Source organism: Manacus candei, unplaced genomic scaffold (assembly GCF_025592945.1).
Source record: "Manacus candei isolate 608988 ecotype Guabito, Panama unplaced genomic scaffold, ASM2559294v1 h1tg000003l, whole genome shotgun sequence".
Lineage (NCBI taxonomy): Eukaryota > Metazoa > Chordata > Aves > Passeriformes > Pipridae > Manacus > Manacus candei.
In genome coordinates, this window is record NW_026138051.1 from 6,875,372 (window position 1) to 6,893,819 (window position 18,448).

General features: G+C 42.2%; 1 protein-coding gene across 7 annotated transcripts in view; it reads right to left on the reverse strand.

Annotated features, from left to right (window-relative positions):
• Positions 1–11,513, reverse strand: part of VBP1 (VHL binding protein 1) — a 41,484-nt gene extending 29,971 nt beyond the window's left edge. For 2 of the 7 annotated variants that reach the window (XM_051789821.1, XM_051789795.1), the window contains exons 1-3: positions 10,454–11,507; positions 3,131–3,273; positions 367–442 (exon numbers count right to left, since the gene is read on the reverse strand). In XM_051789821.1, coding sequence (XP_051645781.1) covers positions 367–442; positions 3,131–3,273; positions 10,454–10,586 — 352 coding nt within the window. In that variant the 5' untranslated portion in view covers positions 10,587–11,507. Of the gene's footprint in view, positions 1–366; positions 443–3,130; positions 3,274–10,453 lie in introns of all 7 variants that reach the window. The other 5 variants (XM_051789847.1, XM_051789810.1, XM_051789805.1 and 2 more) reach the window with 5 other exon arrangements.
• Positions 11,514–18,448: the final 6,935 nt, after the last annotated feature.

Below are 18,448 nucleotides of genomic sequence, written 5' to 3' on the forward strand. Positions count from 1 at the left end.
AGAGATTTGGAGTTCTCACTATTTATACAACACATCCTGGTTACCATTCCATGCACCTTAACAGTAAACATTTACTCCTGAAGCATTAAAATGCAATGGCAAAAGTTATTATTGTGCTGATAATTCATCAGGTTTATTCTAATGAGCCTTAAGAGTTCACCTTTTGAAGTTCATAGCTGTGTGTGCAATGCTACATACATTACAGAAAATTTCTAGCACTCACCTAGGTAACTCATGCACGGTGTCTCATGCAATACAAATCATAATACCCTTCAATTTAAATGTCATTTGTCTCCTGGAGTGCACCTACACATGCACTATCACAGAGAAAAAAAGCAGTGATTTCCTTCAGTGAAAGATCCTTACCCTGCATGGCACTTTTGTCCAGGTAGTTATTTAAGTTGAACAAAGTATTTCGGGATGCAAGATACTGGATAAAGCGCTGTTGGTGAAAAAAAGTTGGGAATGTAATTGCTGTGACAGTCAAAACACTTGAGCAAGAAAACTATACTTACCTTGTAACTTCTATCAACAATAGAATTTGGTTAAAAGGGAAAAATTTAGATGAAAACATGAAAACACTCACTAACAAAGCCTCTGAAGTCCAAAACTCTATTTGGCAAAAGTATAGATTTAAATTAATAAAGGCATCACTGCCTGTGAATAAAATACTAATAATCCTAGAGGAAGCTGCTTCATTAACTTTGTAGTTTAGAACAGACAAGCTGGAAAATACAAAACAAAAATACCACTTGCATTATCCAAGCTCCCAAAGTTTGCATGACTCTACTGCTGCCTTAGAAGAGGAAGACAGGCTTGATTACACAGTTTAAAAGCAGTGAATGAGAATAATGGTTCTGAACTGTGGTGAGCAGCACCACTGGGGTGATAACCATATACTTTTTATATATAATGCAGTGATCTGACTAAACAACATTTAAGTTTTGACAAATAATAGCTGGCCAATAACACAAGAGTAAGAGACAAACACATCCAGGTAGCAAGGTAGTTTTAAAAGCTTCTCTGCCACTGTCACACACAGATCTCCCAAGATTCTCATTTCTTGACTTTCTTGCTTGTTTGTATGTGTTTTAGTGCATAAAAGAATTATGATAAATATGGCTTAAGGGACTTGCTTTGATGTGAAATGCTCTGCTGCCACAGAATGCAGGGCCTGTTCCTTCACTCTCCACGGTGGAAATCCACCCTCCTGCCAGGCTGGGACTGTTGTACTCTGTAAACCAGCATGTGTTCAGTGAGGCTCAGGAGCACCTGCTCCTGGGAACTGTAACAGAGGGCTTAGCACAGTAACGAGAAAATCCTTCTCACTGGTACTATTTAAACTGAAATCAATTTAACCTGCCAGTGATTCCCCAACTTGTCATGTACCACCTCATCAGCAACTCCAGAGGTAGGCTTTGCCTACCAACAGTTCAGGCTCTGTTTTTTCTTATTCTGTTTTCCAGTTGGCTTATATGTACATCTTATTACTGCATTCAAAGAGATACACAAGCAAAACAGTAGCAACATGATCAGGAGCAGAACAGTGATATTCAAAGGGTTTCTATCCATATATATTTCAAAATTAGCTACTGTTTTGAATCTCATTTTAAAAGGGACAAGGCTAACTCTCAACTACTCAGATGTCAGGGGTCTTATGCTGCAAAATGCACAGGCAAGAGGAGTTTCACCCAAAACTTCATCTCAAGAAACAGGCAGCTATACTGAACAAGAAACCGCAAGACAGTGATTGCTCTGGCAACATTTTGACCCTCTCTTATGTTTACTTTTACTTAAAACAGAAGTCCAACATCTGATAATTTTTTATTTGCTTCAGAAAAAGCCTCTTTTAATGTATTAGGAGAGTGAGGAGTACGCCCATGTTGCACCTGAAATTACAGAACTAATGTTCCAGCCACGTTATCTCAGCAGGTATAAAGGAATTCTCTAAAATTCCAAATGCACCTGTTCAAAGCTGAGGAGTAGATTTGGTATAGACAAAAAAATTCAACTCTTCTGCCAGTACAAAACACTGTATGGGCAAACAGATACTGGCTGGTGGCCCACAACTCTAAGTTTTGATTTTTTATTTTTTCTATGGTTCAGTTTGTGGTTTGTTTGGTTTTCTTCCTTGCAAGTTTCATTGTGCAGATATGAACTGTATTGGAAAAAGAGGGAATAAACAAGCTGATTTACAGCATTCAGTCTAGTTTTATACTTGTAATAAGTAGTAAATTCCAAGCAGTGAATTTTACATTGCAATATTCCTTATTTCTGTCTATTATCTGTTGAAAATACAGGTTAAACAGGTAAATAACCTGAGGAGCTGTTAAGGAAGAGCACACTATGTTTTACAAGTCATTTCAATGAAGTTCATAGAGCACTGCAGAGAGGAGGCAAAGACCAAGCTTTCAGAGCAGTTTAATGGCTGGTGGGTACTTGAGGAGTCATCACTTCAATATTACTGGTAGTCAACAATCATTTCTTAGGTCAATGACTGCACACAGATTTAGGACTGTCATCTGACCAAAGTTTAGTTTTTAATACAATAGAGGCTACATTTCTAATGCCATATTAGTGACTGGGATGCATTTCATAAATTGTGATGAAATAATTTAAGCGAATTAAATGCAGTAGAAATACATTTCAGAGGACTCTAAACAGCAACAACATCTGAAGGTTTAGCCCATCAGATGATGACTTGCAGGATCAAATATTCCAGTCATCATATTCCTCTCCCCTCTAGTACATATTCTTCCTTATCTGTTTTAAGGTTGGCTGCACATTTATGGAGGGCTAACAGGACTCTTCTGCTGTGCTCTTCCTGATAAGCACTACCCTAATGAAGTAAAGTTCATCAGAAGTCTTTCAAGTCTCTATTCTACAAATGTCACTCATTATTTCCTCACAGCCCAACCCAGATACCTGCAGGTAAATTGCAAACACTGATGTATTTTGGTATTGAAATAATGAAGGAATATATTTTTGTTTTTGACAAGTACTTTACAGCAACCAACTGAGGAAAAAACAAAGATCCTGGGAAACTGAAATACATATCTAATGCCTTACAGATTGAGACAATGTTTTAAAAGCCATAAAGGAGACCTTAACAGAACTAATCATGTCTTACCTCGTTTCCATACATCATGAGGTGGTGTGTTGTAATTAGAGCTTTGAACACTACAACCCAGCTACTGTTTGCAGTTCTCTCAAAGAGTGTGTCTGCCAACTGTGGAATATTCACATTCATTTCATTTGTGCACTGTATTAGATCTAAATTAAAGGGGAAAAAAAGCATAATAATGAGTTACATGCTCAAAGAGGATCAACACGTTATTTTGTGTTTTTACATTGAGAATTCTTACTGGAAGCATGAACTTCAGTTCTTTGTAAAAGACCACAATTATTTCTTAAAGAGTCCTTCCTCAAATTCACTACATTTTACTGAAGGACTCCAAGTATGAACTTCAAAGGCATTTCAGTAGTTTTATGGAGTCCCAATACTTCATCAACAAATAACTTGTTCCATTAGAAACCCAACAGAGCCCAAATTAGTGTTTGAAAGCCAGTGTAGACTTTCTGGGTGCTCAATGTCTGAGGCCACTCAATGTAACCAAAAAAAATGAAAATCCAAGAAGCAAGGAAAAGCTGAGACATCCATACCTCATGGGATCAACAGGCAGTAAGTACTTTGCCACTCCAACCTAAGCCTGAGTATTGACACACATGACAGCAAATGAGATGCTACAAACCTGTAAAATAAGGCTCCTTTCTCTAAGAATTAAGAGAAAGAACTTGCATCTACACATCTTTCCACTTAGCTAAAAAAACCTAATCACCAGCCTACTGACTATTTTGTGGTGAATCATGGCAGGTGTCAGGCTTTCGTATAAAAAAGCTCTTTGTGTCCAAGACTGATAATAAACTCAACAGTAGAACATTAACTTGGGAGGTCAGAGACAGAGCTTCAAGCCTCTGCCAGAATATTGGTACAAAACCAGACCATGCTCCAGCAGACACATGGGAAAGCACCTGCCTGAGAAGGCTGGAGAAGGTACTTGCTGAGAAGGGAGCAAAGAACTGAATCCAGGACTGCTCTAAACCCCTCAAGACATGCACATCAGACATTTGTTCTCTCTCTGTACTAAATCTGGCTCAGGTGTGATCAAAGTACACCCTAAGGACTGGGCAAGGCCAGTAAAACAAACATCTGGTTTGAAAAGCTTCCTTTGTGGCCTCTCCTTTAAGCCAAGCCTGTGAGCAGACTGTTGGTAGCAAAGCCCATTGCTGTTTGTGTGGCTTGTCTGGATGAGGACCTGAGGAAGGGTAGGAGCTTGGGAAGCTGGGAAACAACTGAATTCCGAGGTGTTGGCACCACCAAAACTGCTCTGTTGTATAAGCAGCATGTAGAGAACAGGCTACATTATCATAAGCAATTTAAACGTGAACTTAGAGCTCATACATTGATAGTTTAGGACAAAATACCTCATAGAAATATTACACTGAGAATTTATATATGTTCTAATGCACAGAATATATTATAGATGTATCTTAATTAAAGATCAGTTTATTAGGAACAAAAAGTCCTTTGATTAAGGATCACTGTTTAAATAATTTAATAACCAGAGTAATTTTAACAGGGTAAAGAATTTTAGATATTATCTTGTTCAGGTAGAAAGCTATAAAATGGAAATTAGAGCAAGTTACTAATTTCACTCTGATGTCAAAGGTTTCCAACTATATACAAAACATGCAGCTGGGATGAAAACTGTCACCCTTATTAGTAACATGCAAAAATGCTGACATAACTGCACAAAAACAAAAGCCCTGAAGTTTTAAGCAAGCTATACATCAAAATCTTATTGCTGAGTAGTGTTAAAATAGTTCAATATTTACAAAGGTGAAGTTTCTCAAAAAACAAGTCATTTGGTAGACACTGCTCATGGTTGTATCATCATCAGATGCTCTGTCATATTAAAAAGTACTTTAACCTAGAAGTCCAAACAGTCCATAGGCAATTACTGCCCTACAGAATGAAGAAAGTTCCAATTCCATAATTTATACTTAGAAAAATCTTAATTCCACAGCATCATCACTGAATGAGAACTTTGTTATGACATTTCTAAGTAGTTGTCTCAAAACACATTAAGGCAAGTTTGTCTTCCTAAACCCAATCAGTTTATAAGCAAGCATAACAGACAGACATGGAAATACCAAGCAAGCATCAATACCTGAAGTGTCTGTAACCAGCACAGAAGTGTTACAGGACTGTTACAAGTCCTACTCTCAGTTTAGAAAAACCAACCAAACAAAAAAACAACCAACAAGAATCCCCCAAACTCTATAAAGAGCAATACCTATGACACCACTAGGTAACAGTTAAAGAAATTCCATTGATCTGCTCAGGTCAAAGACCACATGAATAGCCTATGGAAAATATTATTTCCGCACAAAGTCCTTTTCCTTCACACAACCACTAAGTCAGATTGTTGAACACCTGGGGGATCCCTTGCACATTTGTGTATCTAGGACTGCTACTGAGTATCCTTACAGTGCTGTTCAGGCACAACGTGACAGGAATCCTACTGTTCACACCTGTACCTAATGCTGTAGCTGATGACCTCTCCTTAAGCCCCACATCCATAAAAAAAGCTTTGGCTTATCTTGCCAGTACAAGTTTACTTCCATAAGAAGCTATGTCAACACAAACCCTGATCTTTCATTCCAAAATCTCCTTCAACACACAAACACATAAGCCACAGTTGCCAACATTGAAGAACACATGCTTAGACAATGAGAACATCTCTAAAATACTAAACTAAGAAAAAAATCTCTTATAGGTCAAAACTGGACTTTCTTAAGAGTGTGTTGCAAAAGCACAAGTTTAAAAAGACTCTTTAATAAGCCTACTCAGGGTAATTTTTTTAATTAATATTTTACAACTAGTAATAAAAAAAAAGCTGGCATCACATTTCAATTCTACCAATTGAGATCCATAAAAAGAAAAGCAATTTTCTAATATGATTCTTCTAAGCCTGCAACAGGAATATCTACACAGAAACAACTGTATGGATCTGTTACAGCTGGTGGCACAGGAGGAAAAGGCTATTAAATCCATACATCTGGGAGTATAAGAGAACACATGCACCTGAGAGACTGACAGCTGGGCAACTGTAATATGGATGTTGGCAGCAAAAACTGGAATGAAATGCATAGGGTGAGTGAGGCTCATTTTCTTATCGCACTACTTATATAAACACTTCACAACTCAAAGCATTTTGCCAATTACCCAGAGGAATCATTTCAACTGCAAGTGAAGCTGTGGTGCTATTTCTAGAATGGAATTTAGAAACATGTTAACATCACATAGGGAAAAAGAAAAAAAAAAGAAAAAAAGAAGAAAAAAAAAAAATCAAACAGCTTTAAACCAGAAGAGCACCATAGGGGTTTTCAAGCAGCCTGGAAGAGCTGTGGAAATCTTACTGCCTAGAAGAGTACTGAGGATTTCTCTTCCACAGCTCATCTGAAATACTGGCACATCATCTGTGAAACTATACAGCTCTTCGGAGAGCAGCATGCAAAAATCCAGATATAAAAAAGAAACCCAACCCAAAACATACATATAACAGGTTTTTGGAAAATTCTCAGTCAGGCATTAACAAAAACTGACATACTATTCAACTTTCAAGAAAGTCATAACTTTCTTGAGTCAGGAATCTCCCTCAAGAGAACTGTAAATACATAGCTTAAAGGCAACCATAATGGTTTAATATTCACGTATTTCTTCCATTTTGTCACAGGACAGAAACTGCTCTAAGACAGATGTAACAATGAAGACCACTTTCTTCCATCACACAGTCTTGGAAAAAAAATACATTTCCTTTTTGAAAGTTGCACCATAGATGACACATTACCAAAAGATAAAACATCAGAGCCACTTCAGCAAACTTTCTCAATGTAGCCAAGGAGTGCAACAATTCTTGCTGGAAGACTTAAACATAGCACCTGACTGATAAAAATATTTTTATGCCCATGTGCTCTTTTAATAAACAATTGAGATCAATCTTTAAGTTTCAGTTATGTAATAACAGCTAAATCTGAACTTCCAGTTACTTTACCAGAAGAAAGCAATTCAGCTATTCTGTCCCACTCCCCCACTAAACAAGGATACAGGACAGACAGCCCATAAAGTTTCTTTAAAAAGCTAAACATAAACCCTATTGATAGATCCCAACAATATTAACCCTTTTTTTTGTTCAAGTTAAATTTCCTCAATTATTGTACTGAAAAGCTTCAATGATTACTAAAGAATTTCAAATTAAACACGGCTACCCATCTGTGTAAAGAGTTCAAGAAAATGTCTTTGTTCTGTATCACAACTTACACATCTCTGCAAGAACCACATTGCCTCAGCATTTACCCGACTGTCAAGAGCTCTGGTGGCCAAAAGGGAAAAGAGGCAGGTACAAAATCAACCCCAAACTGTGACAGTCATAACGTGATATTATTGGCAAAACATATAGTTTGTGATGGTTTGGTGGAGACTTCCCCTTTCTCCTAAAACAACAGGCTTAATAGACTAATTCTGTTAAATAATACAATTGTATACCTGAATTGCCACTTCTAACAAGATTTCCAAAGCTTGTGTATGCATAGGAGTTTTAAGTTTTAATGAGTAACATTAACTACTTTCCCCTTCCCTGCTGTTCTTAAGTGGGCTCTATACAAGTTAAGCAGGAGTTGCTTTTTCCATTATTACTGTGTTCATTTAAAAGTTTAAGATGCAATTGATTTAGGGGGTTATATTTTTCTAAATTTCAGTCTACACACAAGTCTACTCTGCCAGTTACCAACTTGGCTACAGCTTTAATTTATCCTTTTTTTATTATGACTCTTCAGTAGTTAGACAAGAAGAGGTTTGTCTCCAAAAGCATAACAGCCCCATTCCACTGCAAACCAGACTCAGGAGGCTGAGGGCAGTGAGAGAATCCACACTGGGAAAGATGAGACAAGACCTTCAGGTGCTCCACTAAGTGGAAAGATCAGCCTCTATATGACATTTTGTATTATCCGAAAATATTACAAAATACTACAGAAATAGATCTGCTGACTTATTTAGGACACCGTGACCTACTTTAAAAGGTAAATCCCCAAGTATTCCCATTGACATTGCTTAGGTTTTGGGGATGGGTTTTTTGTGGGTGTTTTTTCACTCTTCAAGAAAAATATGACTATACTACTCAGCAATTAGTAGTCAGACAAACCCCAAGACTCTTAAATACTAGTTCACACACTGCATATATAACATTTGCCTGTAAAAACCTATGTTGTCATATGACAGTTTTTCTTGCTGAGAAAACTTGGCAATAAGGGGATTTTCAGAATTAATCTGAACAGAGTGCACAAACTGATACCCCTCCACAATCCCTGATACAACTATAGCAACTCTCAAAAAAATGTTCTTGTTAAAGCTTTTCCTGAGTAGCAATTACAAATAGTACCAGATGGTGTATCATTTTGAATGACACACACATGTAGTGACCAGGGTACAACTACCAGTATTTTACATTAAATCCAAGCTATATTTTTGTCCATAATTTACTTAAATTGGGAAGTACTTGCACTGTATCTTGGAAAACATATACTCTGTGATTTTTCCAGAGATGACAGTATTTAGTATTTACCTGCTCACATTTAATAAAAGGAAGTCTTGTGTACAAGTGAAAAATTAAGAAGTGCCACTCAAAGGGTTGCAGATGTTTGAAAAGCAGTGCCTGGATATGCTCAGTGAAGATTGGAGCATGTTCATTGGGATTTTTTTGAACCCCTTTACAGACATATTTGAGGTACCATATTTCACATCTTTTTTCCCTACCCCACCAAAGTATTCCTGTATTTCAGACACTAGTCACAAGAAGAAGATTTTTGTTTGTCTTAGACCAAAGTCTGAGCAAGTAAATTACACCAGAACATAGAACTCATCACAGAAGGGGACCTTCAGGAGAGACTGAGTGACAGCTCTAAACAGGCTTAGATCAAAACACATTCAGAGGAACTTGTTAGTCAAAAAGCAATCTCAGTTTATGTTATTCTCAGGAATTTTTCCATGTTTCCATTTTCTTATTTTTTGGGGGTGACTTCTGGTAGATGACATTATTTTAAGGATATTTTCAAACCACACACTACCTCTTTTAAGATTCAAAAGCTTTCAAACTATTGAGCAAACTGTCACCACTTTCTGGCTTCCTGTTATGTTGCCATTTCTGGACTCAAGGGTTACCTCATTAACTTGTTCTACCACAGGCACAACACAAGACAATATAAAATAAGGTAATGCAAAAAGGTGTCTTTAAAACAGAAATTGTCAGTTACCCACTTTTAAAGCTTTTAATTTCAACACAGTAGCTGCACTATTCATTACTGTAGCTGGATCCCACCCATTCAGATCAGTAACAAATGAAATATATATTTGGTTATTTTTAACTGTTTGATCCACATCGAATGGTCTCGCACAAGTCTGTGTGAACAGACGAGTGCCACAGCATCACACAGCCAAACTACCCTCAAACCACATAAAACCTACAGTGTTTCTTCAGAGAGCCTCAACAGCAGGTTCCCTTTAGTACCTTCGATTTGCACGAGGGCTGCAAAACTAGAAACGGGCAAAAGGCTTTACGCCTTTATCCCTCTCCCTAATGGAAACACACACTTATTTCACTTTTACTAGCTGGGGAACAGGTGTGCTGTGCAACGAGCAAGGTTTGAAGCATTCACTGCCCTTCTGAGCAAACTGCAACTGCGATTGATATCCCGTTATTAAAACCTGAAGCGAAGCGACACCACTGATACTGTTGTAGACTTCAAGGGTAACTTTCTACACCTTTTGGTACACAGAGGGGAGTTTTAACATATTAAATATATCAGTGGCAACATACTCTTATCGAGGAGAAATCCACTGGTCCACCTACGCCCTTCCCTTTACCTCGCTCCTAATCTTTTTACCTCGTTTCACGAGCCGCAAGACAAAACGCTGTGATATTTCGGGAGATGACAGAAATATTTAACCGGCTGCAGTCCAGCGGATGCACAGAAGGACAGAACAGTGCTTAAAAAAATTGCATTCTGGCTCACAGCAGTAAACCCACCTTTTCCCCAGGTGCCGGATTAACAAGCACCACGATAGCCAGAGCACACGACCTAAGAAGGTCTCACCGGGAAGAGCTCGCGAGGTTGGAATATTTTTGCTTCCCGGGCGCCACAGGGCGTTACAAACCTCACTCCCTCCACGTGGAAAATAAGTTCTGGAGCTCACGGCACTCAGGTCCACCCAGATTTACACGACACCCCCCCCAAGTGCGAGCGGCCGGCTCTTGCCTCCCGCCCGCCCGCAGCCCCAGAGCAGCAAAGCCGCCCCGGAGCTCCAAGCCCGGCCCCGCCGCCAGGTCCTACTCACAGTCCAGGTGCTTCTTCTTGGGGCCCATCACCTCGTGGGTCGTCGCCTTGCACACAGCCTTGGCCACGGCCGAGCCGGTCACGCTGTGCTGCGCCGCCGTGATGCGGTCGGTGATCGACTGCCCCGACATCATCGCCGCGGCCCTGCCGGCGGCTCCCCCGCGGTCCCCCCGCAAGGCCGGGGCGGCGGCTCCCCCGCAAGGCCGGGGGCGAGCGCAACCTCCCGGGGGAAGGGCGCCGGCGGCTCCCTCCGGCGGGAGCGCTCGCCGGGCTCCGCCTCAGCGGCTCCTCTCGGCCGCCGCCGCCGCCGCCACGGGGGCTCTTCCCGCTGCTCCGCGCTGCGGCGGCGGTGCTCCCTCAGCTCCCAGCGGTGGCGATCCCCCGGCTCCCGGCAGCGGTGCTCCCGGTGCTCCCCCGGCTCCCGGCGCCGCTCGGCGCTGCCGCTGCTCCTCCCGCGGGTGCGCCCCGGCTTTCCCTTTCACATTTGCGCTCACAGACAAAATGGCGGCGGCCGCGGCGTCAGGTGACCGCGCGCCCGCCCCGCTCCCGCCCCGCCGCCCCTGAGCGGGGCCGGAGCCTGGCGGGAATGGGGCTGGAGAGGGGCCGGAGGGGGCAGGAGAGGGGCAGGATCCCGCGGGAGTGGGGCCGGAGCCCCTCCCGCCGCGCCTCAGGTGTCCCGCCCCAGGTATAGCTCGGGTGCTCCGTGACCCGCCGCCCCCAGAATCACGGAATCAATTAGGTTGGAAAAGGCCTCTGAGATCGTCGAGTCCGACCTATGACCGAACACCACCGTGTCAACCGGACCATGACACTGAGCGCCATGTCCGGTCTTTCCTTACATTCCTCCAGGGACGGTGACTCCACTGCCTCCCTGGGCAGCCCATTTCAATGTCCAATCACCCTTCCTGTGAAGGAATTCCTCCTAATGCCCAGCCTAAACCTCCACTGGCACAGCTTGAGACTATGTCCTCTTGGCCTGTCCTTGGTTGCCGACCCTCTCCTGGCAACAGCCTCCTGTTGGAGTTGCCTGACAGCTCTTTGTTCTATGCGTGGGTGTGACATTCAAAATAAAACCTGCCTGGTCATCACGGCGTGTCCAGCATTGAGAGAAGCACCAGCAGCAGAGCCTGGGGTTGGGCTGTCGAGGGGTGGCAGAGAGAATGATTGAACGGGGCTTGAAATCAGATTTTCATCACAGACTTAAAGAACGGCCTGGGTTGGAAGGGACCTTGGAGACCACCTAGTTCCACGCCCCTGCCATGGGCAGGCACACCCTCTGGTAGACCAGGTTCTACTAGATTTTGGTGGGATGAATGTTCCTGTGGAGCCCAGCACGGCAGCATCGGTCTGCAGGGAGGCAGAGGTGTGGAAGGACCTCATGGAGGGAAACTCCCTCGCAGGTTGAGGAGAAAGAATAAAAGCTCCTCAGAAAACTTTTCTCTTGCAGACTTTGCAGAAGTAACATTTAGAAAAAAAGAGCCCAACATCCTCTGCTGAACCTGTTTCATGGGACTAGAGAATCATTTAGGTTGGAAAAGACCCCTAAGCTCATAGAGTCCAACCATCAACCTGGCACTGCCAAGCCCAACTGTGTCTCCAAGTGCCAGATCTATATGTCTTTTAAATCTCTCCAGGGATGGTGACTCCACCACTGCCCTGTGGAGCCTGGTCGTGGGCTTGACAACCCTTTTGGTGAAGAACTTTTTTCTTGATATGCAATCTAAACCTCCCCTGGCACAACTTGAGGCCATTTCTTCTTGTGCTATCACTTTTTACTTGGGAGGAGAGACTGCCCCCCAGCCTGCTACCAAACTGTAGCCAAACCAGTGGTGGGTTCTCAACACCTTTGCAGCTACTGATATCCAGCACAGCCCTATGGGGGCTGCCATGGGGAAAACTAAATCCATCCCAGCCAAACCCTATACAGTGAGGAAAAAATTGCAGCATCACTGCTACTTAATCAGAACACTCTTCCCAGGCTATTCCACGGAAGAGTATTTTCTTAACTTCTGCATTTATAGTACATTAATGTAAGTGTGAACACTCATACACATAAATGATGGAACACAGCAATAGTTATTTTAGGTTACAACTTTGAAGTAAAACCACAAAAAGTAAGACTAATAAGGAGGCTGTTGAATACGAGTGTAATAAACAAGACTCTAGCAGCTTCTGACAGTCAAGTCATATTTTAGGGTACTGATTCAAGCTCTATTGCTTACATTATCCCTAAAGTGAGATGCTCCACAAATATGTGGGCTAGACACACACCCAACCATCTGCTATTGCAATACACGTATAAAAGCAGGAAAGCAGGAAACATTCTCTAGGTGTACTATGGGTACCTTTTCTCCTTCCACAGTATATAGGGGTTTTGTTTGGGCAGGAGCAGGAGGTTTGGCCAATCTGGTGTTAACCAGCCAAGTGGCTTCTGCTAAATTTATATCCCACTGCTTCCATGCCCCACTGTCCAACACTGTCAACAGTCTTTAACAGTCCATCATATCTCTCAATCTTTCAGTATGATTATGGGTGATAGGGGATGTGATATACCCACTCAATGATGTGTTTCTTAGCCCAGGAGTTCATGAGATTATTTTGGAAATTAGTCCCATTGTCAGATTCAATTCTTACTGGGGTACCATGTCACCACAAAATGTACCTGTCAAGGCCTAGGATGGTGTTTCAGGGTTTACATGGCTTACAGGGTGTATTTCTATGAGGGCAGTTATGGGGAAAATTAACTCCATTCCAGTCTGCCCCGATATATGTATAAAGAAAGCAACAAAGGCAAGCAGGGTCTCTTTCAATATCATTGAAAAGCACAATGACACTGAACAAGTATTAGTGGTCCTATGAAGGGGGGTGGGTAATGTTGTGAATGAAGGATTTCTATAGCCCTAAGGGCATAAATGCATTAAAACATGGTCACTGCTATTAAAATATTGAACATTTCCTGTGCTGGAAAAAGTTACAAACTCTTTAGTCTGGCTGGCAGCAGGCAGTTTCCAGCTGCCTTATTTTTGTTTTAAGGCTTGTAGTTTCTGGGAAATAAAGATCTTGAATCTTCAAAGCCTGAGGAAACATCAAAACAGTAAGAAAAGAAGAGATGGAAAGATTAAATACACATTACATATGTCTACATCTCTTAGGGCCTGTCTAAACAGGGAAGCTGTTTTGCAATAAAGGAGAGTATGAGCTGAAGCACAGTGGCTATTCTGTGCTACCTCCTCCCCCAGTAGCGACTCACTTATTTTATTCCATATTAGGAAGCCTAAATTTCACATAAAATGAGTTGAGTTTTTCCCATTACCATGGCTCTGTCTTTACTTGATGTGGTGGTCAGGCCCAAATATGAGTTCAAATGTCCCTCTTCAGTCAGCGCGTTGACTTGCTCTGGGTTCAAGCCATCCTGTGCACAGCATGGATGGCTGCAGGTAGAGTCACAGAATCATTTAGGTTGGAAAGACCTTTAAGATCATTAAGTCCAACCACTAAGCCAGCACTGCCAAGTTCAGCACTAAACCATGTCCCTAAGTGCCACTCTACATATCTTTTAAATACCTTAAGGGATAGTGACTTCACCACTGCCCTGGGCAGCATGTTCCAATGCTTGACAACCCTTTTGGTGAAGAAATTTTTCCTGATATCCAGTCTAAATCTTGCCTGACACAACTTGAGGCTATTTCCTCTTGTCCTGTCCCTTGTTACTTAGTAGGAGAGACTGCCCTTCAGTCTAATGGAACAAGTCTTGCTCTTGGCCACTTTCCTGCACCTATGTTTTAGTTCCTTTTTGTAAAGATGAAAGCTGGAAATTATGTGTGCAATTTACCTCTCATTCATTTTGCTGCCCTCTGTTTACTGTAGGGCAGGTAATGAGGGAATTGCAGTCCAGGCATGGATGCACATAAATAGTGCTTGGGGGGTTGTGTTAGTGGAGGGAACGGATGTTTCTGGGCTTCTGCCATGACTGAATGACACAGATGGTTTTCCAGGGAAATGAGTATTTTAGTAATGAGTAGTGAATATGCTTTGGGCTGACTGCACCTACAGCCCTGGGAATGCAAACAGTTCAGCAACAGGTTTGTCAATAAATACCATCTGCTCAACAGCACTGAGTCCAAAATATTGCAGAACCTACCTTACTGGTGGCTGTTGTTTTGCTGATAGAGTTGAGATAAAAATCTTTGCTTTTTTTTTTTTTTTTTGTAAATACTGTGATTGTGATCTATAATTGTAAAACTAAATTTAATCAGACTTGTTCAATCCCAATTTAAATTCAGGAGAGTTCAACTGTTGTCATTAGCATTTTTCCTGGTGGCCAGTAAGACATCTGAATGGAAGGGTGAGCTGTAAGCAAAGCTGCTTCTCTCACAGTTTAGGCCACTGAGGTGTCTGAGGAACACCTTGATTCCACAGTAGCCTGCAAGGAAAGGAAACACAGCTCCCAAGCAGCTGTGGCAGTGGAAGAGACGGAGTTCCTGGAGGCTGCAATGTGGGCTCAATGCTGATTTTCTGACCCAGCACTCCAGTCTCCAATGAGTGAATCCCTGCCACAGCCTTTCTCCCTGCAGGGGCACCGAGAGTCTCTTCTGCTTGGCTCCCTGTTTTCCATGAGTCTTGCCGAAGCGGAGTGGATTGGGGATCTTTATTGCTGTCAGGAGTGGTTGAAGTTGGCTACTGGATGTGGAGGTTTCTGGGAGAGAAACAAGTCGTCAGCATCATCTAAAAAGCCAGAGTGAGTTTCAGTGTTAGTTAATTCTCTTCTAACAGAGACACAAGAGTAAAAAGCTCCACATATTGTTGAACAACTTGGATTTTTGGGCACCATATTCTGACAGTTTCCTTTAAAGATCTTTATTCTCTCTGAGGTATAAGATGTTGATAAGAAGTTGAGCTTCAGAACTGGATCTCTCTACAGCTGAATTCATCCAAACCTTGCATAACTGCAAAATATGAGAACATGAGCCCCTTCCTCCAGGACCTCAACTCAGTAGGTGCTGTATTGTGATCAGGTTTGCTTCAGGGCTGGCTTTGGAGCCCACAAGATGCAAAAGTTGGACACAATCCCTGTGGCCTTTAAGCCCCTTTTCCAAGAGCCCTGCAGACATGAAATTTGTGCTAAACAGCGTAGGACTGCTAAAAGCCACATGCTGTTTTTCTCCTCTCCTGTCACAAAGGGGTAGGTCACACTTCCTTTGCCCCTTCCTTCCATCCAGCCCCCGCTGGGGAGCAGTGGCCTGGGCAGGGCTTGGTACCGGGAGCCCTCCCTCCAGCTCTCAGCCATCTCCAACTTCTGCCTCTCAAACCTCACTGCTGGTGAAGTTTGAACTTTTGAATTGCTGACTTGGCATAGAGAAGGCAGAAAAGAAAGAGGACAAGAAAGAAGAGGAAGGAAAAACTAATCTGGAGTTACGCCACAATTACAAAAGTGCTGGGAGGCAGAAAGGCAGGAGTCCTGTGGCTCCCACTGCAGCAGCTGGCTGCCGTTCCTGCCCCTAGGCTCATTGTGTTCCCTGCAGGTGTACGGCTGTCAATAACAACATATTTGAGAAGATTTCTGCTTTATTTCTAAAGTACTTCCCTGTGAAAGTGTTTCTGTTTGGTGAAGAAGCTGTTCTGGTTCTTACTGAGCATTCAGCCAAAGGTCATGGAAGTCCCCTTTCTCTGACTTCCCTGCTTGACATTACAATTTGGTATTGTTTTTTAAAGAGAAAGAAAAATAAATACTACAATATGATGTAATTGGTGTAATATAATTACTTCAACCTGTCCTGGTTTGGTCTGTTACTTTCTAAGGAGGTTTATGAGAAGGGTTTTTAAAAGCAGGAGCTGAGTGAGGGATCTCATAAAAATTCAGGATCCAAAGTTTAGTCTTAGAAGATTAGTCTTGGTTTATGGGAGGAGGGCTCTGTTCTGGTTTTGGGACTGTCCCAGGACAAGTCTTGTTTATTTTACAGAATCCTGTTTGTGTATGTGTGTATCTACATATGAGCAGTTTTGATATGGACAGTCACTGCTGTTTGTTAGCAAACACCTAATGAAACGTGATTGTCACCTGAGGAAATGGCATTGCTAGCCCTGCTCCAAACATTTCAGAGGGTATGGGTTGACAGCAGACCATTGTTTCCATCACCTTGGAATTAATTTCAGGGGCCTTTCTGTGAGGCTAAGATGTCAGAATGCTAAGACAAGGTGTGATGCAGGTGCTGCAGCCATATGCCTGAGGCTGTAACCGGAGATGTTTTGGAAACACCAGAGGTTGCTGCTTGGAGGACCCTAGGTCAGGAGCAGGAGAGGCATTCCCTGCTCTAACACTGATCATTTTAACCTCAGACTCAATAAACAGTGGAGAAGCAAGAAAGCTAAAATCATCAACCTAATAAAATTATACAAATTGTGGTCCAAACTGGACCTGCAATGTTTCTATCCCTGCCAAGGAAAAGGAGCATACCTGACTTGGGGAAGAAGGATTTGGGGGGGCTAGGGGATGCTGATGGGGCTGCACCATGGCAACGGAGGAAGGAGACAGCACAGCCTCCAAAAAAATGTAACACTGCCAATAGAAAACAATCTTGTGTTAAAATCAATTAAAAGCATTCCTGGAAATTGTGGCCCAATGGGCGTTAGTTTCATACCAAATAAATAAATGGGAACAAAAAATGACAATAAACATGGGACATGTGGCTAAACAGAAATAAATAGGGACAAAGGTGCAGATGTTTATAAAGGAAAACCTTCCATCTCAAAACATAAAATTCCTTGAGTGTGTCAGTGAAATGGAAGATAAGGGCAAACCAGCACATACATTTTATCTAGAAAAAAAAGGCACGGACAAAGAAGTTAAGGCACTTGTGAGATGCCCTCAAGGCATCTCGCTGTATTACTAAGTGTTCACAAACCTCTGAAAAGCTGATCCTGACAGGGAGAAATAGAATTAGATGCAAACAGTAGAGTTTCAAGTGTTTTGAAACTGAAATGCTTATTCTCATTACCTGTCCTTGCTGATGGAACGAGCACCAAGTCAATGCCATTGAAACACAGTGGTTTCAAAATCATCCAGGGGACGGATTTTTTTATTTTTATTTTTTTATGTAGGAATAAATTCTTTTATACAAATTAAAATAAACCAAATCAAGATAATCGAATTTAGCACGTAGCACAAGCACTAAGAATTTAACCAAAACTGGGGCATTTATGGAGATAGCTGAGAACCTCTAGAGACAGATGAAGGGCTGGTCAGAGTGGGGGAAGGAGCCTGAGCTGGTGCTGCAGCAGGTAATGTTGGGTGGGATGGGGTAAGATGTCTTCCACCATGCAAAACCTGCCTTTCCCACTTGTCCTTTTGTCTGTTTTTATGGGGAAACACTGGATGTAACAAGCAGTCCCATGTGCCACAGAACTAATAAATAAACTAGTAAACGATTTTCTGTGGGTTTATGCCTGGGGACTGACTGCATTCTCCAAGGCTGCAGCACAACTCTGCTGCTTAAAAGACATCAGAGAAGCCACACATTGTGAATGTTCCAACCACAGGAAAAGCTTTAACGGGAGTTCACGCTTTATTAAACACCAGCAAATCCACATGAGAGAGAAACCTTGACTAAAGAGTGGATTTTCTGGTGTCTAATAAGCCACCGACTCCCATTAAAGTTCTTTCCCAGGGTTTAATTCATTCTCTTGCCTCTTTTTTTTTTCTCAGTCTGATTACCTGCTCTCACAAAATTTGCAAGACCTTAATATTTTCCAGACATTCACTCCTTTGAGAGTAAGATGGGCAGTGGGCTCAAGGATTGCTGGAGAGGGGTTGGATGGAGTGTGATCTTACAGGAAAACATGTTGAAAATAAGATCCCATCAGCCTGGCAGGGACAGGAGAAGCTGCCGTGCTGACCATGCAGATGACAGAGCTGAACATGGTATTTTTAGAAAGTCAGCCAAGCAGACAGTGCCATGTCCCTTTCTGCACTCTTCCCTTCTTTTTACACAAGCCATCA